Raw genomic sequence first — 24,806 nt, forward strand, 5'->3', positions numbered from 1 at the left:
TCATGATCTTTTGTATTTCTGCAGTGTCAGTTGTTACTTCTCCTTTTTCATTTCTAATTCTATTGATTTGAGTCTTCTCCCTTTTTTTTCCTGATGAGTCTGGCTAATGGTTTATCAATTTTGTTTACCTTCTCAAAGAACCAGCTTTTAGTTTTATTGATCTTTGCTGTCGTTTCCTTCATTTCTTTTTCATTTATTTCGGATCTGATCTTTATGATTTCTTTCCTTCTGCTAACTTTAGGGTTTTTTTGTTCTTCTTTCTCTAATTGCTTTAGGTGCAAAGTTAGGTTGTTTATTGGAGATGTTTCCTGTTCTTAAGGTAGGATTGTATTGCTATAAACTTCCCTCTTAAAACTGCTTTTGCTGCATCCCATAGGTTTTGGGTCATCGTGTCTCCACTATTATTTGTTTCTAGGTATTTTTTGATTTCCTCTTTGATTTCTTCAGGGATCACTTCGTTATTAAGTAGTGTATTGTTTAGCCCCCATGTGTTTATATTTTTTACAGATCTTTTCCTGTAATTGATATCTAGTCTTATAGTGTTGTGGTCGGAAAAGATACTTGATACAATTTCAATTTTCTGAAATTTACCAAGGCTTGATTTGTGACCCAAGATATGATCTATCCTGGAGAATGTTCCATGAGCACTTGAGAAAAATGTGTATTCTGTTGTTTTTGGATGGAATGGCCTATAAATATCAATTAAGTCCTTCTTGTTTAATGTATCATTTAAAGCTTGTGTTTCCTTATTTATTTTCATTTTGGGTGATCTGTCCATTAGTGAAAGTGAGGTGTTAAAGTCTCCTACTATGAATGTGTTACTGTCGATTTCCCCTTTTACGGCTGTTAGTATTTGCCTTATGTATTGAGGTGCTCCTATGTTGGGTGCATAAATATTTACAATTGTTATAATTGGATTCCTCATTATGTAGTGTCCTTCTTTGTGTCTTGTAACAGTCTTTATTTTAAAGTCTATTTGTCTGATATGAGTATTGCTACTCCTGCTTTCTCTTGATTTTCATTCGCATGGAATACATTTTTTTTTTTTTTTTGCGGTACGCGGGCTTCCCACTGCTGCGGCTTCCCCCATTGTGGAGCACAGTCCCGGGACGTGCATGCTCAGTGGCCATGGCTCAGCACGTGGAATCTTCCTGGACCAGGGCATGAACCCGCATCCCCTGCATTGGCAGGTGGACTCCCAACCACTGCACCACCAGGGAAGCCCTGGAATACATTTCTCCACGCCCTCACTTCCAGTCTGTGTGTGTCCCTAGATCTGAAGTGGGTCTCTTGTGAACAACATATGTATGGGTCTTGTTTTTGTATCCATTCAGCCATTCTATGTCTTTTGGTTGGAGCATTTAATCCATTTACATTTGAGCTAATTACCAATATGTGTATTCTTACTGCCATTTTGTTAACTGTTTTGGATTTGTTTTTGTAGATCTTTTTTCTTCCCTTCCTCTTTTGTTCTCTTCTCCTGTGATTTGATGACTATCTTTAGTGTTGTGTTTGGATTCCTTTTTCTTTTTTGTCTATCTGTTGTAGACTTTTGGTTTGCAGTTATCATGAGGTTTTGATATAGCAGTCTCTATATATTCAAGATTAAGTTGCTGGTCTCTTCATTTCAAATGCATTTCCAATATCTTACATTTGTACTCTCCTGCTGGTTTTGATATCGTATTTGTGTGTGGATGATTTCCTACCTTTACTGTATGTTTGCATTTACCAGTGAGCTTTCCCATTCGTAATTTTCTTGTTTCTGGTTGTAGGCTTTTCTTTTCTGCCTATAGAAGTTCCTTTAGCATTTGTTGTAAAGCTGATTTGGTGGTGCTGAGTTCTCTTAGCTTTTCCTTGTCTGTAAAGCTTTTGACTTATTCATCAAATCTGAATGAGAGCCTTGCTGGGTAGAGTATTCTTGGTTGTAGGTTTTTCCTTTTCATCACTTTAAATATATTGTGCCACTCCCTTCTGGCCTGCAGAGTTTCTGCTGAAAAATCAGCTGATAACAATATGGGGATTCCCTTGTATGTTATTTGTTGCATTTCCCTTCTTGCTTATAATATTTTGTTTGTCTTTAAATTTTGTCCATTTGATTAATATGTGCCTCAGCACGTTCTTCTTTGGGTTTATCTTGTATGGGTCTCTGTGCTTCCTGGATTTGGGTGACTGTTTCCTTTCCAGGTCAGGTAAGTTTACAGCTATTATCTCTTCAAATATTTTCTCAGGCCCTTTCTCTCTCTATTCTCCTTCTGGGACCCTTATAATGTGAATGTTGGTATATTTAATGTTGTCCCAGAGGTCTCTTAAACAGTCCTCATTTCTTTTCATTCTTTCTTTATTCTCTTTCGTGGCAGTGATTTCCACCATTCTGTCTTCCAGCTCGCTTCCATTCTTCTGCTTCATTTATTCTGCTATTGATTCCTTCTAGTGTATTTTTTCATTTCAGTTATTTTATTGTTCAACTGTTTGTTTTTTATATCTGCTAGCTCTTTGTTAAACATTTCTTCTATCTTCTCAGTCTGTGCCTCCATTCTTTTTCCATGATTTTGGATCATCTTTACTATCATTACTCTGAATTCTTTTTGGGGTAGGTTGCCTATTTCCACTTCACTTAGTTGTTCTTCTGGGGGATTATCTTATTTCCTCTGGAACAGTATTCCTCTGCTGCCTCTTTTTGTCTCACTTTCTGTGTTTGCGGTCCCACAGGCTTCAGGATTGTAGTTCCTGTTGCTTCTGGTGTCTATCCCCTGGTGGGTGATGCTGGTCTTCGAGGCTTGTGCAGGATCCCTGGTGGGAGGGACTGGTGCCTGCCCACTGGTGGGTGGAGCTGGGTCTTTTGCCTCTGGTCAGCAGGGCCATATCAAGGGGTGTGTTTAGAGGTGGCTACAGGCTCAGGAAGGCTTTAAGCAGCCTGGCTGCTGATGGGTGGGGCTATGCTCCCGCCCTGTTGGTTGTTTGGCCTGAGGCATCCCAGCACTGGAGCCAAAGGGCTGATGGTTGGGGCCAGGTCTCAGTGCCAAAATGGTGACCTCCAGGACAGCTCACGACAATGAGTACACCCCAGAACCTCCGCCACCAGTGTCCTTGTCCCCAAGTGAGTTACAGTGAGCTACAGCTGCCTCCCACCTCCCCAAGAGACCCTCCAAGACCAGCAGGTAGGTCTGGTCCAGGATCCTGTGAAGTCACTGCTTTTTCCCCTGGGTCCTGGTGCACACAAGACCTTGTATCCTCTAAGAGTGGCATTTCTGTTACCCCCAGTCCTGTGGAGTTCCTGCGATCAAGCCCCGCTGGCCTTCAAAGCCAAATGCTCTGGGGTCTCCTCCTCCTGATGCCAGATCCCCAGACTGGGGAGCCTGACTTGGGGCTCAGAACTCTCACTCCTGTGGGAGAACCTCTGCAAAATAATTATTTTCCAACTTGTGGGTTGCCTACCTGGCGGGTATGGGGTTTGATTTTATCACGAATGCGCCCCTCCTACCCTCTCGTTGTGGCTTCTTCTTTGAAAGTAGAATATCTTTTTTAGTAGGTTCTAGTCCTTTTTGGTCTATGATTGTTCAGCAGTTAGTTGTGATTTTGGCATTTTCATGAGAGGAGGTGAGCTCAGGTCCTTCTACTCTGCCATCCTGTCCTTGCACCTGGGATCTGCTTTTCTGATTCTTCTTGCTTTCTAGTAAATGCTGACCCCTGGCTGGACTGTAGCTTCATACAAGCAGAGGCCAGATAAGTCACCTCCCTGTGTCCCTAGGACATGGACGGTAGAGGTTCCCTGAATGTATCAAATGAATGGGATCCAGGACTAGTCACAGGTCAGTGACATCTTGATCAAAACGTTTCCTGAAAAAGTATGTTTGTTAAACATGCAAGGCTCTGCCTGCAGCTCAAAGAAGTCCCAAAGCTCCTCCAGACTGCACGGCTTCCAAAGCTGGTGGCTCCGGCTTCCTGACGCCAGACTCAGAACCGCACTCCTCACCCTGAGCCGGGCCTCCAGGCTTCAGAGAGCCAACAGCTCACTCTCTGGGGTGGAAGGCAGCCTCCTGTGCTCATGCTTCATGTCCCCTGGGCAGTGTGGGCTGGGACTCATTTCTAACAAATACAACACGTTAATGTTGACAGCGACGCCTGTGTGAAGGCATCTGCTCACAGAATCAGTGAGCTCCGTATGGACGCAACACAGAAAAGTTTAACAGATTCAAAGTGATCTACCAGTATCTTCAAAGGAGAATTTCAATTGAATTTTTCATAATTTATATTTCCTTATATCACAACATTTTTAATTAGGAAAAGCAAATTAAAACCCACTCAAAAATCACGTTTTCCTTTTAATTGACACCGTTTCCCCTCTCGGGTGCTACTTTGGTAATGATTAGGTCCCCACCTCTCAAGAACGTTGCATCTGAACAGGCTGAGACAGAGCCAGTGTGAACGCAGACCCCAAAGCAGGGCTTTTGGGATAACAAAAAGAGAAAAAAACAGCCTTTCTCTTCACTTACAAAGGGAGTCACTCAGAGGGTCCAAAGCTCTGTTTTCCAAACGTAGAAAACATGGAGCTCAATGCAAACTAGAACCCAAAATATATCAGAAATGAAGCATAGTGCTTCGTCACATCCTCCAGGTCTGATCATCCCGCCTCTTCTATAAGGAATGCCCCCCTCCAGCATTTTTAAAGGAAGATGTTTGTTTCTATTTCACTTTCCAACTGGGTATAAAATCTACTAAAAGGGATACAATGAATCAGAATAGATCAGCTCACTCACAAGACACTCCCAGATAAAGATTTTTGGTTGCTGAGATTATTCAGCACATTATTTCAAAATGGCAAAATTCAGGACAATCTGAGAATTCAAAAGTGGCGGCTACATTCGCTGACAGGTTATGTGAGACACACATACATACAACCCATGTTTCAGTGTACATGTCAAGGGGCCAAGACCCCTGATCACTCAATAAGTTATTTTGTACATTACAGTGCACAGAACAACAGAGGGAGAGACACTTTCTTGGAGAGGTTCATCCTCTCTGAAGGAGGCTGGAGACCAGGACCCTCATTAGCTAGACCCCTCCTCTTCTTTGGTTGTGGCAGCCTCAGAGACAGCCGTTTCCTCTAATCGATCCTCCTCCTCCTGGGGATAGAGGTCCGGGTACTTCTGCATGCACTCCTGCATGGCCCGAAACTGGTCTATACAGTCCGACCCCTTGACATCCTCTGTGCTGTAGTGGAAGCAGGAAAAGGCCGCCTTGAACTGTTCCCCACACGGGCCGCTGGCCATGCCCCCCAGGCACGGGCAGTTCCAGTTGATGTCTCCGTTGGGCAGGATCAGTCCTGGGACAGGAAGATGAGCAAGGAAGTGTGAGAGGTGCTGCCTGAGGTTTCAGAAAAAGCAAAACCAAGACCAGCCCTCATAGGCATAACGGTAACATGAACCACTGCCTGGCTGGCACTCACCGGTGGACCTGCTGCTCCCTCGGGATGGGGTTCAAATGCCCAGCACAAACCCAGCATTCCCGGCTCTGTCGGAAAGGTCACCATCAGCGACTCTCTCCGTGTGCAGCACTGCTCTGTGTCCTAAGCCGCCTCCCAGTGCTGTGGCCGTGCCTGTGCTCCAAGAACTACACAGGGAAACCGTTTAATCCAAAGCGGAAGTAACCGCTCGGATGGTTACTGAGAAGCTTTGAAAGCCCAAACACTGGAAGGAGTCAAGGTGCTGGTCTCCTCCTTTCACACAGATGGTCAGGAACCCCTGCGCCCCAGACCTTCTCCTCAAGCCCCTCCCACTCCTCAGCTGCTCTCAGCTCAGCACAGTGTGAGGACTGGTAAAAGCGAGGCTGGAAGATGTCCAAGGCATGGTGGGCAGGAAAAAGCGAGTGACGTGCCAGAGCACTGCGCTCCATTCTTATAAAAATGGAAAACCATTCAAAAAATCAGAAGAAAGAGAGGCGGAAGAAAGAAGAAACTCCTAGGTTCAGCCTGATGGCCAGGGAAGCACGTGGGAACGAGGGCTGGAAAGCACACAGCCCCTCACACCTGATGGAGACGCACTCAGTGTCCCAGGAGCAGTGGTGGCCAAGGTAGACATCTGGAAACCCAGCCGCGGCCAGGGATGTTGGACTCCCACCCCCGCCCAGCACTCACCGTGCTCCTCGTAAGGATCATTGGGGTCGTCGGCCACCAGCTCCGCGTTGCTTGGAGTTTCATGGTCTTCTTTGGTCACAAATATGATTCGATCCTTTCCTAGTGTTTGGAGAACAGAGGGAGAAATGTTTCACCCAGGAGCTGTGAATCAGCCCTAAACCCAAGCAGCCAGGAAAACCTTGTTTGAAGACTGTCCCATTTGAAACCCTGAAGTGAGTTCAGTGGTGCTCCCCAGGCTGGGGACTCGCTCACTGCTGACTCTGGGGGAAGGTCTAGCAGCCGCTCCTGCATCACGTGCCTGTGACCAGACTGGGGAGGAGGAAGATGGCTCCTGCTGGCGCCATGTGCATCCTCGAGTGGGAGACGAGACGCCCCAAGCCATCAAATGCAGCTGTTTTCAGTCCCCAAGTTTGCTGACATCTAACAAACGGGTCTTCTTCCTCTGCTCAGAACTCCCATGAGCTCTGATGGCTCTGTCACTTCCCGTCCCTGTGAGCACCTGGTCCACTTGCTCCAGGCCCCTCAGGACCTGCCAGCAGGCGCCCTCAGATAACATTTTACCAATCGGGCTCCTCCGGAAGAGGCTTGGGGAAAGCACGAGGTTGACAGTAAACACCAGAGAGACGTGCCAGTGAGGACAGCAGAGGGGACAGAGGGAAGGTACTTGGTGTTTACACCCTCCCCACACCTGTACAGCGTCTCCCAGGAGGGGTGACAGTAATGGCAGCTGACCCTCGGCACGCTCAGGACCACGGCCTGCTCAGAACACCTGAGGGTTCTCTCCAACACCTCCCATTCTATCTCAGAGAAGGTGGCTTGTCCCAAGTGGCCTGGGAAAGGATTGGGGCCGGGCAGCCAGGGCATGTTGAAGAACCTGAAGACCTTGGTAATTCTGGCCAGTGTTCAGAACACTTAAAAGCAGCCTGCAAAAGTGCTGCGTGCTAAGCAAAATAAATAAGCTGACACAATTGCTCAGCTCAGCTCTGACAGTTTTGTTTACCAAGGTCTCAGCCGGGCCCAGCCGAATGGGGAGGCTGGTCTCAGGCCAAGGCAAGGCGTCCAAGCCTGCTCAGTACGGGAGTCACCTGTGGGGCTTATGAGGCCCAGCCTCACAGAACAGAAGCTGAATCAAGCTCTCTGCACGTCCACACCACTGATGGGCTCCCAAGTGACTGATGCACAACCCCACCCAGAATGTTCCAGGTCCCTCCCACAGGCCGAGTCCTCCCAGGCACCTTTCTGGACATCCCCCAGAGAGATCGGTTATACTGGATCGAAGGATATGATACTGTCATTTAGAATAAGAAGTATATATTTCACCTTTGACCCCATTCTTAGCACAGAGCTCCTAAAATTTTGGTTTCCCAAGTGATGAGAGCATAAAGATCTTTTTGTTATGTTAATAGGATGACTTGGGGGAGCCTGAGGATGGGGGCTGGTTGCCAGGAGAAACGGCCCTGGGATTAGAGGGTTGGAGCTTTCAGTCCCAACGTGCCCCCCCCACCCCCGCATCCCACCCTGGGGAAGGGAGAGGAGCTGGAGGCTGAATCAGCTGCCAGCGGCCGATGATTTAATCAATCATGCCTATGTAATGAAGCCTCCGCAAAAGCCCAAGCGGACAGGTGAACACGTGGAGGTTCGGGAAGAGAGGGCATGGAGGCTCCGCCCCTTCCCCACACCTTGCCTTGGGCGTCTCTTCCATCCAGCTGTTCCTGAGTTATATCTGTTAATATAATATTCTATCCTTTTATAATAATCCAGCGATCTAGTAAGTAAACTGTTTCTCTGAGTTCTGTGAGCTGCTCTAGCAAATTAATCCAACGCTAGGAGGAGGTCGTGGGAACCTCTGATCTACAGCCAGTGGTTAAGAAGAACAGATGACAACCTGGACTTGTGACTGGCACCTGCAGTTGGGGCGGGGGAGAGGGGTGTTGCAGGCCTGAGCCCTTAAACTGTGGGATCTGACACCATCTCCAGGTAAACAGTGACAGATTGAGCTGAATTGGAGGACATACTGCTGGTGTCAGAGAATTGCTTGATGTGGGGGAAATACCCACACACTGGAATTGGAATCAGAATCGTTAACGGCAGAACATAACTGCATCTTTTACACGCTTGGGCCCTACTCAATGAGTTTCCCCACCCGTCGGCTCATTTAATCCTTACACCAACACTGTGAGGTGGGTATTACTAATCTCCTTTTTACAGAGAGAGGAAACGGAGGCCCAGAGAAGGTAGGAAACCAGCCCGAAGGCACATAGTATGTGAAGGCAGAGCAGGAACACAATCTCTGGTCTGAAAGATTGCGAGTGTGTCACCCTGTCCACTGCACGCCTGTCCCAGCAGGAATGTCTGAGAGTGCACACAGGACTGACAAAAGGACAGTGCTCACCGATCCCCGAGTCCCAACTGTGAAAAGAGAACTCATCATGACTGCCAACTAGTGGGGTAACCAGCTAGACTGGAAGTCTCATTACATTTCTCTGGAGAAAATATAAAAATGCTTGTTTTCACTTCCAAGATAACCTTAAAAAGTTGATACAAGCATATTCAGAAGGACGTGGATAACCACCTTATGGCCTCTTAGAGTTCCAAGTCAAGATTTTCATGATCACGGCCGATGGGAGAAAAGGCCTGGGGTGGACTTAACTCCCAGCCAAGGAGGGCCAGCGACTTCCTGGTCTCCACAGCAAAGGCTCCTCGGTCAGAGATTGGCCTTGGATGACCTTGGTCATCAGACGGTGGCACAGGGACAGTAACCTCAAGGACCCACCACTGGCACAGAAGCACATTCTCCACGCAAGGGGCAATTCAGTGAAATATCATCTACGAGACTGAATTAATGTTGTAAACTGAATGCTGTGAGAATTCAATCCACTCATCTGTCCAGTTTTAGAGTCACTGAAGCCCACGGGCACATGTTTATTAGAGCAGGTTCCTTAGACGTTTACATGACAGTAATAAAAGAAAAATTTAAAAATCAACACAAAAATATATTTCTCAAATTCAGGAAGCAGGGATTCCCTGATGCTGTACTCACTATAGGAGAATCAACCTTTTTAAACAACCTAATAAGGACTTCACCCTCATGACTTAAGCTCCTCTCAAAGGCCCCACCTACTAATACCATTCACCCTTGGGGTTTGGATTTCAGCATATGAATTTTGGGGGGACACATTCATATCGTAGCAATGGGAAAATAAGGAGCACATTCAGATACCCTCACAGCCTCCCTCTCCCTGACTTCATAGCTCCTGCTCAGATGCCATCTTCCTTCATCACTCCCCATCACCCTTAACCTGCTTTTTCTCACCTAACAATTATGTATTTGTTTTTGTTTTTTTTTGCGGTACACGGGCCTCTCACTGTTGTGGCCTCTCCCGTTGCGGAGCACAGGCTCCGGACGCGCAGGCTCAGCGGCCATGGCTCACGGGCCCAGCCGCTCCGCGGCACGTGGGATCTTCCCGGACCGGGGCACGAACCCATGTCCCCTGCATCGGCAGGCGTACTCTCAACCACTGCGCCACCAGGGAAGCCCCAATTACGTATTTGTTTACCACCTGTCTCCCCCACTGAAATGTCAGCTCCTCAGGGGCAAGGATTTGTCTATTCCATTCACTGCAGTATCCTCGGAGCCTAGAACAGTGCTCAAGACATAGTGGGTAATCAGTATTTGTTGAAAAAGTGAATGGAGGAATGAACTCTGAATTCAGACATGAAGACCCCCAGACCCAGCAGAGGGCAGAAGACAGAACGGCTATCACTATGAAGTAGGTTAGAGAAAAAAAAAACCTTGGATGGGTGGTCTCATTCCCCCTAGAACATGCGTGGGTCTTTACACAGCAGAATCTCTTGGTACATCCAACCCAGAAGGGGCGCCCACCACCTCCACCGTGCCACGAAGGCAGACCGCCCACCTGTGCCCACTGCTATGTGATCAGTGGCTGGCACATCACAGGTACTCAATAAACGTTTGTTGACACAACAGGAGAGAACACGGTCAGCATTAGAAAAGGAAGAACAATGACAGGAACAGTGTGGCCCTGGGCCAGGGAGCGAGCCTGAGTCCACGCTGCCCAACACCTTGAACGCCCTGCTAAGGCCTTTAACCCCAAGGCTTGGGGGTGGACCCCTGAAGTAAATGTGCACAGGCAAGTGACTGACTCAGAACAGAGGGCAGCCGTGTGTGTGGGTTCACTGGGTAAAGGTGCCGGGGATATGGCCCATCTAATGCTCTCGGCTTGCTGCAAGAACATAAGAAGGAAGATGACAAAAATAAACCAGGTAATTTCAAAGAGTTTAGGATGTGAAGGACACGAAGACCCAGAGAAGACCTCACTGAGGTGACATATGAGCTGAATCTTAAAGGATGAGGAGGTAGTCATGGGAAGAGCTGGAAGAAGGGTGCACCAGGCAAAGGGAAGGGCCAGAGGCCAGTGTGGCTGGTCAGTGATGGCAGGAGCCGGATCAGGCAAGGGGCTCGCTCACATCAGCCTTAATCTGGAAGGAGTGTGGGATCATTTCTTTAAGTCCCATGGGAAGCATAAAGAATCGGTGGGTAGAAAAACAAGAAGTTGGGGACTTAGGGGACAGTGGCATGGATAAGATAAAAACTAGGGAAGGCCTAAAGTGAATGCTTTTAATTCTCATCTCCAAACTAAGAGAGCTTTGATCCAGGAAAAGATAGGGATCTAAACACCTGCCTCTGCTTCCCAGAGAAACTGCAACCCCTAGAAACCCTCAAGAATGAGGATTATACCTTCATTATACCCAAAAGGTTAAAAAAAATTTGCTAAATGAAGAAGTAAATTTGACTTAGAAGAAGGAAATTAAAAACAAAAGACTTGCTGTCTAACAAAGTGGTGAGGGCAGAGGACTTTTGCTCATGGCAAAGTTAAATATCAATCAATGGAAACTACTCATTAGAGACATCAGTGAGTTTTACGGCTTTATGACCCAGGGAAGGAGGATTCCAGAAGCAGAATGGGGTACTGGGAAAAGGCTTAGCATTTTAGACTGAGCTGTTCTCCTAACTGAAGCATGACCTTGGGTGGGTCACTTCCATCTCTGGGCTTAAGATTCCCTTAATTAACTGAGGGAGCTGGACTATTCGCTAAAGGATTTCTGGGTGAGTTCCAACTCTCTCTGGAACTTTATAGTCTCAGGTGTCCACCAATCCCCTCACCTGGCACCGAGAAGGTGCTTCATGAATATGCGTGGAATAAATGAAGATCAACTTCTCATTTTACAAGACTGGACACTAGGCCCTGGAGGAGTTGGGTGGCCGCTCAGGGACAGAGCCGGTTAGTGGTTGTGCAGGAAGACCCTTGCACCCGGCTTGGAGACTTCTGAGGTCCCGGGTAGAGGTAACAAGCAGACAGACAGTAGGCGGGGACCAACTTTGTTTTATTTTGTTTTGTTTTCTGCACAGGGTGTCTTCTGAGCGGAAGGCTCCCTGGAGTCCACTGGGCACCAGACTGGGCAGTTCTGGAATCAGACCGCGGGCCTCCAACCCCAGCTTTGCGACTTGCCGGCCGTGTGGCTTACCCAAGTCACTTCTGGGTCTTGGTTTACTCTCCGGATAAAAGCAGGGCCTGACTTAGGAAGGTCGTCGCGAGATAGGCCACACAAAATTCCTGGACCAGGGTCTGACCCGTCGCAGCAGGCGGCACTCCCACCCGCAGCGCAGCGCCCACCGAGGGGCAACTTTCCGGGACAGTTGAAAGCAGTGCAAACGGGAACACGTGGTGTGTGGTGAGCGCCATAGTAACATTATAATTAGAATCAATAAATTCCCAGTTACCAGCCACAGGCAGGGCGCTCGCACAGCCCTGACCCCCGGGCCTAGGTTACGAGCGCCCCCATGTGCTGTTCCCTCCGAGGTCCGGGTTCGAGCCTCACAGTGACCTCGGCCGGCCTCGCTCCTACCCGGGCCTCGGTTTTCTCATCTGAAAACCGGGGATGGCGACTCCGCCGCCGGGCCCAACCCGAGGGTCCCGAGGACTGTCCTCCGCGTCTGCAGTGGGGGCGCGGGGGTCCGGCGCGCTGCACAGACCGCGTGTCCCCTGCAGGCCCTCGTAGGCCGTCTCCACGCAGTCCCATCTCCTACCTTCCTGCCGGCAGTAGGCCATGGTGCAGCCCGGCGCTCCGACCTCGCGGCGACTGTGGCGGCGGCCTCACGCCGTGACCTCTCCGCTGCAGGGCTGGCGGCTTGGAGGCCCGCGCGGACCCGCCCCCTCCAGGCCTGCCCGCCGCGCGCCTGCCTCGGCGCGTCTAGCCCGGCCCTCTCAGCCGGGAACTACATTTCCCGGCAGGCCGCACGCAGCCCGGCTGCTCCTCCAGGCAATAGGAACTACATCTCCCAGAATTGCTTGCAGTGCGCACGCGCATCAGTGAGGTACCGGTAGGTTGCTACTTTTGGAGCGTGCACCCGACCCTGGACTACATTTCCCAGGAGGCGGCGCGGCGCGGCGAGCGAGAGCCGAAAAGCTCGTGCCCGCGGGGCGGTAACTGTGGCGCGTCCCGGGCTCTGGGATTCGGTTGGTTGGTTGCCGCTCTCCGGTAGGCGAGAGGCCGCGGGACTCCACGCTGCGGCCGTAAGCACCTCTCGGAGCTGAGCCGAGCGAGGCGGGCGGCGACCCAGCCGCGGCATGGCCGCGAACGTGAGTGTCTTCTGGTTCGCCGGCCACACCCAGGCCTCCCCGTGTCCCGGTCCCCTCTCCCCGCGGGCGGGCCGCGGCCCCCTGCCCGGTGAACCCCTTCCTCTCCCGTATCCGGGCCTTCTGGCAGCCGAGCCGTCTGTCCGTTTCTCCTAGCTCGGCCGGACTCCTTGGGGCGCGCGGTGGCGAGGACCGGGCCTCGGGACGTGTGGCTTCGGCTCCCCGCAGCTTCTCCTTTCGTTCCCAGTTCTCGCCTGGGTTCTCGGATTTCTCCCATGTAAGGACCTTGAGGGCTGGACTGGGCCGCAGAGAAGGCCAGTCCACTGGGGCGGTGGCGAAGCCGATCCGCGACGCACTGTCCGGGCGGGTGGTGAGCTCCCCGCCCCAGGGGGGTATGTAAACCCCGGCTGATGCTGCTGCAAAGGGACGTGGGCTGGTTTGGGAGCGGAGGAGTTAGGACGACGGGGAGAAGGGGGCATTTCCCTACGGCCGGGCCGTCTGCCTCCTAGCATGGATTTGGTTGCAGACGCCCTGGCCGAAGGTGGTGCCCCTGGAACGGCTGCTGGCTGCTTTTTCCTGCAGCCAGCCGTATTTCAGGAATCTTTCTATTTAAGCCCAACATTCGTTCAACAAACAGAGGGGCACCTCCCGCCAGGGTGCAGGGCATGGGAGGAGCTGGTGATTCACACTCGCCTTCTCTCTGAAAGTGTGTGTGGAGCCAACTCACAGCCCTGCCAGCCCAGGCACTCCCTCCCTCCTGCTGTGGTGGAGTGTCCAGCCACTCTCCCCTGGTCTGTTACCTGCTCTTTTCAGGCCCCTCCTCTGTCCCCAAGCGCCCTCTCTGCCTCCCACACCCCCTGAGAAGCCAGGGCTGTGTCTCCCACAGCCTGGATTAGAGTTGTCTGGGAGTCCGAGAAACCTTAAATGGCGCACCTAGAGGTGGTCCGTGAGACGCAGGGTCCGCTGCCGGGAGAGACCCAAGCTGGCAGGACACGGGCCTGCCCCCATACCGCCACCACCATATCTTACAGATGAGGAACTTCCCCGGCAGGGGAAGGCACTTGCCCAGGGTCTCACAGCCAGTTTGGCAGGTCGTGGGAAGGTGTGGGGCAGGTTTTGGAGTCAGGCTGACCTGGGGGAAAATGCAGATTTTTCCTCAGTAGCTGTGTGGCCTTAATCTCTTGGGATTTTTGTTTCCTCATGGGAGCAGTTACTGTGAAGTTTAAGGGAGACTGTGTTTAGCATAGTGTCTGGGGCATAGTAGGTACTTAATACGTAAAAAAGAAAACAGTTTGTCTTCAGTTTTGGTGGGCAGAGACCTTGGATACATTGGGTCCTGACCTTTGCCAAAGAATGTAGATGAATTAGGGTTCCCTCTGCTGCCAAACCTTTGTTGATTCACCCAGCAGTGGGGTGCACATTTACAGGGGCCACGAGGCCCCGTGAGGAAGAAAGATCTGAAGATGATGGGGCGGAGCAAGGAGGCCACAGGATTATTAATCACTGTAAAATCTGTCCAGTGATGGAGTTACTGTTACCATCTCCACTTTATAAATGAGTAAACAGGATCAGAGAGGTAGAGCAGCTTACTCAGTGTTACACAGCAAGTGATTTTCAGGGCCTGTATGTCGACCCTTGTTCCTACCACTCACTGCTCATTGATTCGAAGCTTGGAGTAGGGAAGTGGGCAGGGAGGAAATCTCCACGAACATCCATGTTTACTGGGCATTTGGTCCAGAATGTGGGCTGGGTGTGTCAAGCCACTCTGCACGCTCGCCAGCCTGAGGGGCACCTTCTTCTCCTAAGGCCATCTTTGAGCCCCTTATGTTGATGTTGGCTCCTAGCTGTGTGCTGAGGGGAGGCCCAGGAGGAAGCCAGGCCTTCCAGCCATCGACTTGGGGACTGCACTGGCTGTAGCGGGACTGGCTTCTTTTCCTGTCTTGCCTGCCTGCCTGCAGCGAGCTCCCAAGGAGTGAGGAACGCAGTTCAGAGCAGAGTGGTAGGAGAGTGGCCTCCAGGCTGCCCATATTTGAATCCTAAGTTCATCTCTTAGAGGCTGTGTGATCTGGACTGGTGGTATAACTGCTGAGCCTCTGTGTTCCTGCCTGCGAAATGGGGTCGTGATAGCGCCCCCTTCCTTGGGCTTGTCCGTGTCTGGCCTGATAGACTGGAGTGTTTGCCATTGTCATCATGATGATGGTTGATGGTCACCTACCTGCCTGCAGCAAATTGCTCCACTAATGTTTCCAAATGGCCTGGAAAGTCAAGACCATTTCTGAACGCAATGGACATCTGGGCCCTGGCAGGCCTGGGCTGGTGGCATTCAGCGACAGTCAGAGAACATGGCACTAGCTTCGTTTAAGCAGAGACTGCCTTGATTCTCCTCTGACTCCCCAGTGCCAGGATGGGCTAGCTTACCCTGCATGCTCATCCGGGAACCGCTTACATCTTTGTGGCTTTTGTCAGCTCAGCCCGGCCCAGCCTTGGTATCAGTGATAGAGAAAGCTGACTGCATTCCCACCAGCCAGCACCGGCATGGGGCTCCCTGTGCCCTGGGCACTGAGCATCCAATAATTATGTCCTCTGGTTCTTACCACAACCCTATGTACTGGATTATTAGCCCCATTTTACCCATGAGGAAGTGCCGGGCACAGCGGGGTTAAATCGCTTGCCCAAGGTCTCATAGCTGCTGTGTAGCAGAGCCTGCATTCAAACCCAGCCTTCTGGCTCCAGAGTCCTGCTTCGGATGATGACGCTCTGGGTCAGCAGCGGACACGCTGAACTGTGCTTTGTTACTGGCTGGACAATCCTGACCCACTGACTCTGGAGTTTGCAGCCTACCATGACCCACCTAGAGCCGCCTAGCTGCCCTCCTCTCCTCCCCATGCCCTCCACAACCCAGCCAGAGCAGAGAGGCCGCTGTTCCCCCTGCTAGGGATGCCCTCACCTCAGGGTCCGCCTCTGAGAGCCCACTCAAAATGCCCCCTCCTTCAGGGGGCCTGCTTTGACCCTCCCAGCTGGAAGCGGTCACTCCTTTAACACTGGATCTGCGCCTCTCACCAGGCACTCAGCAAGGCCTGGCACTGTTTGTCACCCTGACTCAATGGCCCTAAAGCCTCTCACCCCTACATTCTTACCCCTGTGAGGCCTGGCACTGCCCTAAGGAAACTCAGCCACTATTCGTTGAACTGAATTAGAAATATATCTCCAATAACCTGTTTGTAAAACAATTTGCTAATTTCTTAAAAAACATGCATCTTCCCTATGATCCATCAGTTCCACTCCTAGGTATGTACCTAATGCCCAGGGGAAATGAAAACACATGTTTTCCTGACGATTCTGACAAAAATTCAATTAACAGTCAAGTTAAGAGGAAAAAAAGGTAATTCTGTTTGAGCCAAACAGGATTATAACCCGGGAGATAGACTCTCAGAAGCTCTTGAGAACTGTTCCACATGTTAGAAGTCAAAGGCACACACCGCAATGAGAAGCCCATGCACTGCAACGAAGAGCAGCCCCCGCTCGCCGCAACTAGAGAAAGCCCGCACGTCGCAATGAAGACCCATCGCAGCCAAAAAAAAAAAAAAAAGTCAACCTCCTCCCAAGGCTGTGTATACTGGCTGAAGTCTCAAGAGCCATCCCCAGTCCACTCCACTTTCCACCCCCGCCATTTTATCCCATTATCCTGTAGTATGTTCTTCGTTGCACTTATCATTATATAAATGTATCTTACATATTTTTTAAAAAAAGAAGTCAGAGGCACAGTCGTGTACATTTTCAAATCAAAGGATCAAACATCAAAATGACATACTGATATTTTCTATGAAGTTCATCAAAGACACATTGTCCAGTAGGCACGTACAAAGGAGCAGTAAATCACCATGACTGCCTGCAGAGCTGGGAAAGAACGCTATTCTTTTGAGAAGTTGCATTGCTTGCATCAGAAGAAAGGGAAAAAAATAATCTTTACAGTCGAGCAGGTGCTTCTGTCTTTGAGAAGGTCTGGTCAGTGTAATGCAGATGCAGACTGCACGTTAGGGAGGGAGAGAAGAGGCCCAAATGCACACAGAGAGAATTTTAGGCTTAAATTTTCATGTCTTGCCTTAAAATATAAATTTCATTTCATCTTTTTCCCTCTTTTGGTAGAATACATTAGGTGATCAAATATTTGATCCCTCGATGGGGTTGGTGGTTGCTTACCTGCCCTGCATCCTCTCCCTTGATGACAGATCTTAATAGCCTGGTTCTTTCTTTCCTTTTAGGGGGTTAGGCTAGTAAACTGCTTGGCAAGGACTGATGGTCAATTGTCCAATAGGACTTATGCCAGTTTTACGCTGCATATGCGTTGTGCATACCTATTATCTTATATAGAACTACAGGTATGATCAATAGTGTCAAATCGTTAGACATCGTTATTTTAGTTGGAGTTTTTTTTTTTTTTTTTTTTGGCTGTGTTGGGTCTTCGTTGCTGCGCGTGGGCTTTCTCTAGTTGCGGCGAGTGGGGGCTACTCTTGGTTGCGGTGGGCGGGCTTCACATTGTGGTGGCTTCTCATTGCGGAGCAGGGCTCTAGGCGTGCGGGCTTCAGTAGTTGCAGCACGCAGGCTCAGCAGTTGTGGCGCATGGGCTTAGTTGCTCCTTGGCATGTGGGATCTTCCCAGACCAGGGATTGAACCTGTGTCCCCTGCATTGGCAGGCGGATTCTCAACCACTGCGCCACCAGGGAAGTCCCTGGAGTTTTGAATATACAAGAGGCACAAGAGATTATTACTCTGTAAATGAAATCAATAAAGCCAACGACAATAACAAAGTCACAAGCAGAGCTTTAAGCCATGAATCCACAGAGTTGAGCCATTTCCCTGAGATTTCACCTGGACTAGGAAGGGGACCCTTCAGTACGGAAATTGTACTTGGTATGTGAGCTGTTAAATGAGTTGTATTAGAGGACTCATCCTATATGGAAACGCAGCATTTAGTCTGGGTTATAGCACAAGCTTCTCCTTGCAAGGTGGTGTTAAAAATCAAGAGCTATTCGATTTTGCAACATCACTTTCCCATCGTAGAAACTTCAGAATTGAGTAAATTAATCCTATAGAGTAAACAAACATAGAGGTGTATGCTGATGGGGAAACAGTTTATAGATTATACGTTTTCTAAGGCAGCACTGTTAGCTAATACTACATGAGCTAAGGAACTTAGGGATGTCTGTTGGGCTGCAGTGCTGCTTGCAGTCTCTTTGGCTGTTTGACCAACGGTGCCTGATAGATTTCTGAGCATATCTCTGTTTACATATATTCCTGCCCTAGGACTCAAGATTCCCAAAAGACTTTGCCACCAGATATCTTGATATCCTGCTAACATGGATCTCTTGACTGTCATGGAGAGAGAAAGGAGGTTCATCTGCCTCATTGTATAGACAGTGGGGTAACATAATGCCCAACAAACAAAAAGCCTTTTACCTGCCAGCTGTTAAGACATTTATGTGCCCATCCTTGGGTAGGTGTGTCAGTTCCAATACCATATGAGAAGATAAAACCTAGGGATGCAAGTGTTCCCTCCCAGAGAGCTCTCATGGATAGCCGCATCGATTGGAAGTTTTGCTAACACGGTATTAAACCATGGTCGTTCTTGCAGGCTTTCCAAAAGCTGTCTGTATGGTATTTGACATGGGGGAGTTGTGGGCACAAGTTCCTTGTGTTTTTCTCTTCAAGACATTTGTAAGTTAAGTAAGAGATGGAGCTCGGGGCGGGGCGGGGCTGGGGTGTGGGTACTAGCGTAAGTTGTGTCTGGTCCCTAAGGACTGAGGGTAGTGTAGTGTCAGACAAGGCATGGACACATTAGCACTTTAGAAAATTTGAACCTGAAAGGTTAGGCCAGAGGGAGGTTGATCTAAGTAAGTGGTAACATTGGGAACATCTGAAAAGTCAATGACAGGAGTTATGAGGGCCTGTGTCGGCCTTGTATTGTCTGAAGAGTTGGATGACAGATCCAGCGATCGGTTAAATTTGCCTACGGTAGCTATACTTTGCAACAGCTGTACTAAGGAATTTTCCTTCCATCTTAAACCCTGGGGCAAAAGCATAGCTAGAAGTAAAACAGTAGCTGTCAGTTTTGACAGACATTTGGTAAATAGTACAATTGAACGGGTAGGATGGGTCTTGCAGGCCTGGTCTGGACTCTTGGGGCAGTTGTCTGCTGCTGTTGTCCCCTCATCCTAGCTTGGTGGTACTTGTCTTAGTTGAAACAGGGTGTTAGAAACGGGTCGAAGTCCATTTAGGTGGAGGGGCCTTTTTAAAATGAGAGACGTGAATCCATGAATTAATGTCTTTCGGTTTGGCTGAGCATGGATTAGTTAACAATAACAGATAAGGTTCTTACCCTTGTGGCTGCAAAGAATCATTTATTTGATGTCCTTTCCAATAAACAAAATCACTAGGTTATAATCCATGATCTGTAGGGTTTTCTGGGAGCTCGCTGTAAAAAGAGTTAGTTACTGATTGTTTTCTAAGTGCCTCAGTGAGACCCTGACAATAATGTAATGTTTCCCTCGAACCACCGTGGAGGCAAGTTTCCAAGAATACTGTTTTCCCCAGAAACCGTTTTCTCAGGCGCACAGTGAGTTAAAGGGGGTGCGTGCTGGAGTGATGGCAGTTGTGCTCCAGACACTAGGTGGTTTTTTTTCAATCAGGTCTAAACCATATATCTGTGGTGGGATCAGAATTCCCTTTTTTGTGGCCATATTTGTTTCTCTTCTTTAGTGGCAATTTCTTGAGCCTGTAGAAGGAAATCTTTTACTGGGTTAGCAGGGTTAACTGAGAGCAGTGGCCGTTCTGGAGGCTGGATAGGATGAGTGTTTAAAGCTGCCTCATGGGCGGGAGTGTCACCGAGCTGATTTCCTCTGGTTTACATACTGTCAGATTTGGAATGCCTGGCGTAGGTGAAAACTGAAAATTATTGAAGATTACGGTTTCAATAATTGCTAACCGTATTGGCAGTCGTATAACAACAACTCTGCAACCTGTTTTCCATTTTTTTATTAGGTTGTCCTGAAGAGCTTAAAAACCTCATTGTTTCCATAACATTCCAAAGTCGTGTGTCATCCAGAGGCATGGTGACTGTCAGTATAAATATGTATTAACTGGTCTTTAGCTAGAGTTAAGGCAGTTAATTCAGCTTGTGCTGACTTTGTTCCTGGTAAGTAAAAGTTTTCATTCTGTCTACTGTGGGCGTTACTGCATATCCAGCTCGGTAATGTCCTAATGCCGTGCTCATCCCTTAAGTAGGACCATCTATAAATTAAATTAGATCAGCATTACTGATACGGGCTTCCTGGAAGCAAGAAGATAATTGGTTAACAAAACGCAGTCATGGTTGTTTTCTTCCTGTGGTGCTGGAAGCAGAGTTGCAGGGTTAAGGTTATTACATGGAACCAAGGTAGCATAAAGCAACGATACTTCATAGGAAGCTAGCTGGCTTATAGAATAGTGCTGAGGGTGGTGAGAGTTTAGAAGAAACTCACCCGAGTGTGGGACATAAATAGTTAAAGGAGACCCCATTACTATTTCTTCAGTGGCTTTATGTGAGAGCCGTGGCTGAAATAGCCCTCGTACAAGGAGGAGGTCCTTTTGCTACCGAGTCTAATTTAATTTGGGAGCATAACAGCAAGTCATCTACAAACATTTTTGTAAAAGCATCAGTTATTGTATAGGCATAACTGTGTATAAATGACAAAAGACTTAAAAGCATGGTTAAAGACCTGATTACAGTGTAGTTATCAAGGAAATTTGGGTATTTCTGTGGCATACAACATTTTAAGATACTGTAAATCATGACTGACAACATACCAGGACATTTCAAATTTTAGGAACTTCATATAATTTCTAGAATGTTTATAGTAATATATTTAGCCATATAATATAACCTAACAAGATTTATCATTACTCATTTGACAATGTTTCCCATGTAATTTAACATACCAAATGAGCCTAATTAGTTTAAATATTTCTCTTTGAGCTGTTTAGGGGCCTTCTGAAGCTTCCCAAAGGTAGCTGGAGGCCAAAAGAACATTTAGAATTTGATTTGAGGAAGTTTGTGAACGATATCAAGAGGTTTTAAATGTTTGGCTAAGTAGAATCATAAGTCACTGTGAAACAATATTTATTCACTTAACCAAAGTGCTAGTAAAAGATTTCAAAAGCAAATACAGAAAGTTACAGAAGATTACTTAAGAGTTAAAGAAACTTTACAGTCTGTTATCAAAAGCAGATCAATATTTCAAGAGAACTTTGTCTTCTTAACAGAAAAAAACAAACTCTAGTTTTCACCATTTCACCTTTAATATTAAATTTCATTCATTTAATTAAATTCAGTCTGATCTTAGTAAGTCCTGGCCATGCATAGAACTCTTTTCTCAGGGTTCCCTTTTCAAAATTAGTTTTTAGAAATGTATGCCACTTTATAGTTGTCTTCCAACAAAGCACAGAATATATTTACTAATAGTCTCAAACATGTTTAATCTCTCTGTAATAAGAGATCAAAGTAGGTAAACATAGACTTCTTTAGCAATTAATGTTTCAGTATTTCTTATTAAGAAAATGATCTAGACATTCAGTGAATTCCATCATTTGACTTAATTTAGCAGAACGCTGAAGTTTCAAGTCACCAAAAATCTGGAGAAACTGTTTTTAAGCAGACATACCATAAAACAAAATTATTCTTAAAGAGTTCACCCCAAAACTTATTTATTACTTATGAAAATATTATCATACCAAGTTAATTTTCTTGTTGACAAATTTTATAACAGAGATAACATGAGCTTATTAACTTTCAGTAAACCTAGGTACAGTTAAAGTATTACACTTAACGTTTGACTCTAAAGACATGTCTATTAATTAAACCATCAATTCTGACTCATTTTCATTCATTAAAGATTAAGCCTAGATTATGTGATCCTTTAAAAATTCGGGCTAGTGTAATTACATTTAGAAATATTTGATTTGTATGCATTTACTTTTAAGTCAATTAAGTAAACCTCTTTTACCAATTAATGTTGAGAATACCATTTGGAGTTAGAGACGGATCGTACATACATGCAGACATGCACATATCCAGCCAGACACGGACAGAAGTCTCCTGGTTTTCCTGCTTGAGTTTCACAACGGCCTCCTCTTTGCACACACTGTGCACCCCCCACCCCCGCGCCCCCCGTTTTTTTCCCCAGTTTTAGAGTCTATTAAGCCAAGGTTGTAGACTCAGGCGATGTGGGCTGTGTTTACATTTCAGGGACATGAGAAGAGTTGTAACTTCAGGCTTTCTCCTAGGAATACTTTTGTTCTCTCAGGGTCAGAGTTTTGAAAAGATGTTTTATCAAGCCAGCTTTCTCTACAGTGTTGGAATGTTAGAAGAGCTCCATCCTGGCCATTTAAGAGTTTGCAAAAGCATCGGTTTCTTCATGAAGCCAGCCAGAGTGGCTGCCCATCAGGGGGCTGTTTGGCCTTTGAGCACGGTTTCCCATTATTAATTTGGCAGCCCAATTCAGATAGGATCCGAACAACTTTCTGAGGGCGGTGTGATGGATCGAATGTGTGTCTGTCTCCCTAAGGGCTTCCCCTTGGGTCAGCTTGATTCTCACGCGTCTTGGCTTCTCCCTCCGACAGTCTGAAACCACCGTGGATACTCAGAGCGCAGGGTGATCAGCCTTTATGATGCGAACCTGGCGAGCAGAACTTAACTCAGTGGTTGTGGTGGGACTCCCTGGGCGACCGATGCGTGTTAAGAGACTTGATCCTCAGACACTTCCCCCAGGTTCTCAGTCGCCTGAGAACGGCTGGTGGCTGGAAGGAGCAAGTGTCCCTTTACTTCGGAGCTGAACATGCTCAGTCTCTCATTTCACTAGCAGTTTGTTCAGACCGTATATACATAATCTTTCCAATTTAAGTCAGTTTTTAAAAGAGACCAGTGAACCCCGTTCACTCCAAAGCTCCTCCGAGGTCCCTGCCTAGGATATGTTCCAGTACCCCCTTAGGACTCCAAGTCCCAAGAAAAACAGCTCAAGTAAAACTCAGGATGTCATTTAAAGCAGTGCTGTCCAGGTACCAGGAGAACCCACCAAAGTGCCTGAGGAATACGGAGGAGTGGGGCTCCAAGGGCCTATGCTGGTACCAAGCACCCGTTTGGGGTGGACTCCAGGTGTCCTCTGCTGTCTGTCTCTGATATCCCGCCACCTACGCCAAGCAAATGTCCACGAAAATTCAACAATCAAGTGACAAAGAAAAAAGGGCATTTTATTTGAGCCAAACAGGATTATGCCCCAGGAGTTCTGAGACCCAGACTCTCAGAAGCTCTGAGAACTGTTTCGCCTGCTAGAGGTCGAAGGCATAGTCATGTACATTTTTGGGACAAAGGATCGTAAATGAAAATGACATACTGATCTACATAAAGTTCACCAAGGATACATCGTCCAAGTGGTACGTGTACAAAGCGAGCAGCAAGTCATCATGACCCCCTGCAGGGCTGGGAAAGAACGCTGTTGTTTTAAGAAGTTACATTGCTAGCATCAGAAGAAAGGGAAAAAAAATGGGCTTTATGGTCGAGCAGGCGCTCCTGTCTTTGAGAAGTCTGGTGAGTGTAATGCAGATGCAGACTGCATGTTAGGGAGGGAGAGAAGAGGCCCAAGTGGACACAGAATTTTATGTTTAAATTTTCGTGTCCTGCCTTAAAATATAAACGTTATTTCACCAACTTGTACATGAGTGTTCACAGAAGCATTGTTCATAATAGCTAGGAACTGGAAACAACCAGGGTATCCATCTACTGGTGAGTGAATCAACAGAAGTGATATGCTCGTGGGTAGAATTCTACTTGGCCATAAAAAGAAACAAATTACTGATACCGTGACATAGATGACCCTCAAAAGCGTTACGCTGAGTTAAAGAATCTGGACAGAAGGAGTTGATGCTGTGTGGTGATTCCATTCATACCAGGTTCTAGAAGATGCAAAACTAATCCGTAGTGATACGGATTCAAATCGTTGTTACCTCTGGGCGGTGGGGAGAGGGAGTAGTGTCAGGAAAGGGGCACAAGGAGCCTTCTGGGTGATAGACATGTTCTGTGTCTTGACACGTGGGGTATGCACTTGTCAAAACCAAACACTTGGAATGTGCATTTTTTTTTTTTTTTTTTTTTTGCGGTACGCGGGCCTCTCACTGCCGTGGCCTCTCCCGTTGCGGAGCGCAGGCTCCGGACGCGCAGGCTCAGCGGCCATGGCTCACGGGCCCAGCCGCTCCGCGGCATGTGGGATCTTCCCGGACTGGGGCACGAACCCGTGTCCCCTGCATCGGCAGGCGGACTCTCAACCTCTGTGCCACCACGGAAGCCTGGTCTGTGCATTTTTAACATACAGAATTAAAACTCAATAAAAACAGTATAAATAGGACTTCCTGGTGGCCCAGTGGTTAAGAATCTAGCTGCCAATGTAGGGGACACGGGTTCGAGCCCTGGTCCAGGAAGATCCCACATGCCGTGGAGCAACTAAGCCGGTGCGCCACAACTAGTGAGCCTGTGCTCTACAGCCCGCAAGCCACAACTACTGAGACCACGAGCCACAACTACTGAAGCCCGCGCGCCTAGAGCCCATGCTCCGCAACAACAGAAGCCACTGCAATGAGAAGCCTGCGCACCACAACAAAGAGTAGCCCCCACTTGCCACAACTAGAGAAAGCCCGCACACAGTAACGAAGACCCAACGCAGCCAAAAAAAAAAAAGTATAAATAAATAGCAAAATTCAATTTATTTTTTGAAAACCAATTTTCTTTCTTTTTTTTTTTTTTTATGTCTTTTTTCAGTATTCCAGTACGAGTAACAGGAAAGAACATGTCAGAATTACAACCAAGTCCCAGCCAGGCTTCCTGGAGCGGCTGAGTGAGACCTCGGGTGGAATGTTTGTGGGGCTCATGACCTTCCTGCTCTCCTTCTACTTAATTTTTACCAATGAGGTACGATGTTCGGAGTCCCTCT

General features: G+C 47.9%; 2 protein-coding genes across 4 annotated transcripts in view; one reads left to right on the forward strand and one right to left on the reverse strand.

Annotated features, from left to right (window-relative positions):
- Nucleotides 1-4,836: 4,836 nt before the first annotated feature.
- On the reverse strand, nt 4,837-12,410 carry CHCHD4 (coiled-coil-helix-coiled-coil-helix domain containing 4). Its single transcript, XM_030849534.2, has 3 exons — nt 12,243-12,410; nt 6,134-6,232; nt 4,837-5,323 (listed from the first exon to the last, which is right to left on the reverse strand). The coding sequence occupies exons 1-3, from the start codon at nt 12,262-12,264 to the stop codon at nt 5,049-5,051; spliced, it is 396 nt and encodes a 131-aa protein (XP_030705394.1). The 5' UTR covers nt 12,265-12,410; the 3' UTR covers nt 4,837-5,048.
- A 185-nt stretch (nt 12,411-12,595) lies between these two features.
- Nucleotides 12,596-24,806, forward strand: part of TMEM43 (transmembrane protein 43) — a 35,304-nt gene continuing 23,093 nt past the window's right edge. For 2 of the 3 annotated variants that reach the window (XM_060307900.1, XM_030849533.2), the window contains exons 1-2: nt 12,596-12,795; nt 24,635-24,784. In XM_060307900.1, coding sequence (XP_060163883.1) covers nt 12,784-12,795; nt 24,635-24,784 — 162 coding nt within the window. In that variant the 5' untranslated portion in view covers nt 12,596-12,783. Of the gene's footprint in view, nt 12,796-12,948; nt 13,070-24,634; nt 24,785-24,806 lie in introns of all 3 variants that reach the window. The other variant, XM_060307901.1, reaches the window with a different exon arrangement.

Source organism: Globicephala melas, chromosome 11, assembly GCF_963455315.2.
Source record: "Globicephala melas chromosome 11, mGloMel1.2, whole genome shotgun sequence".
NCBI lineage: Eukaryota > Metazoa > Chordata > Mammalia > Artiodactyla > Delphinidae > Globicephala > Globicephala melas.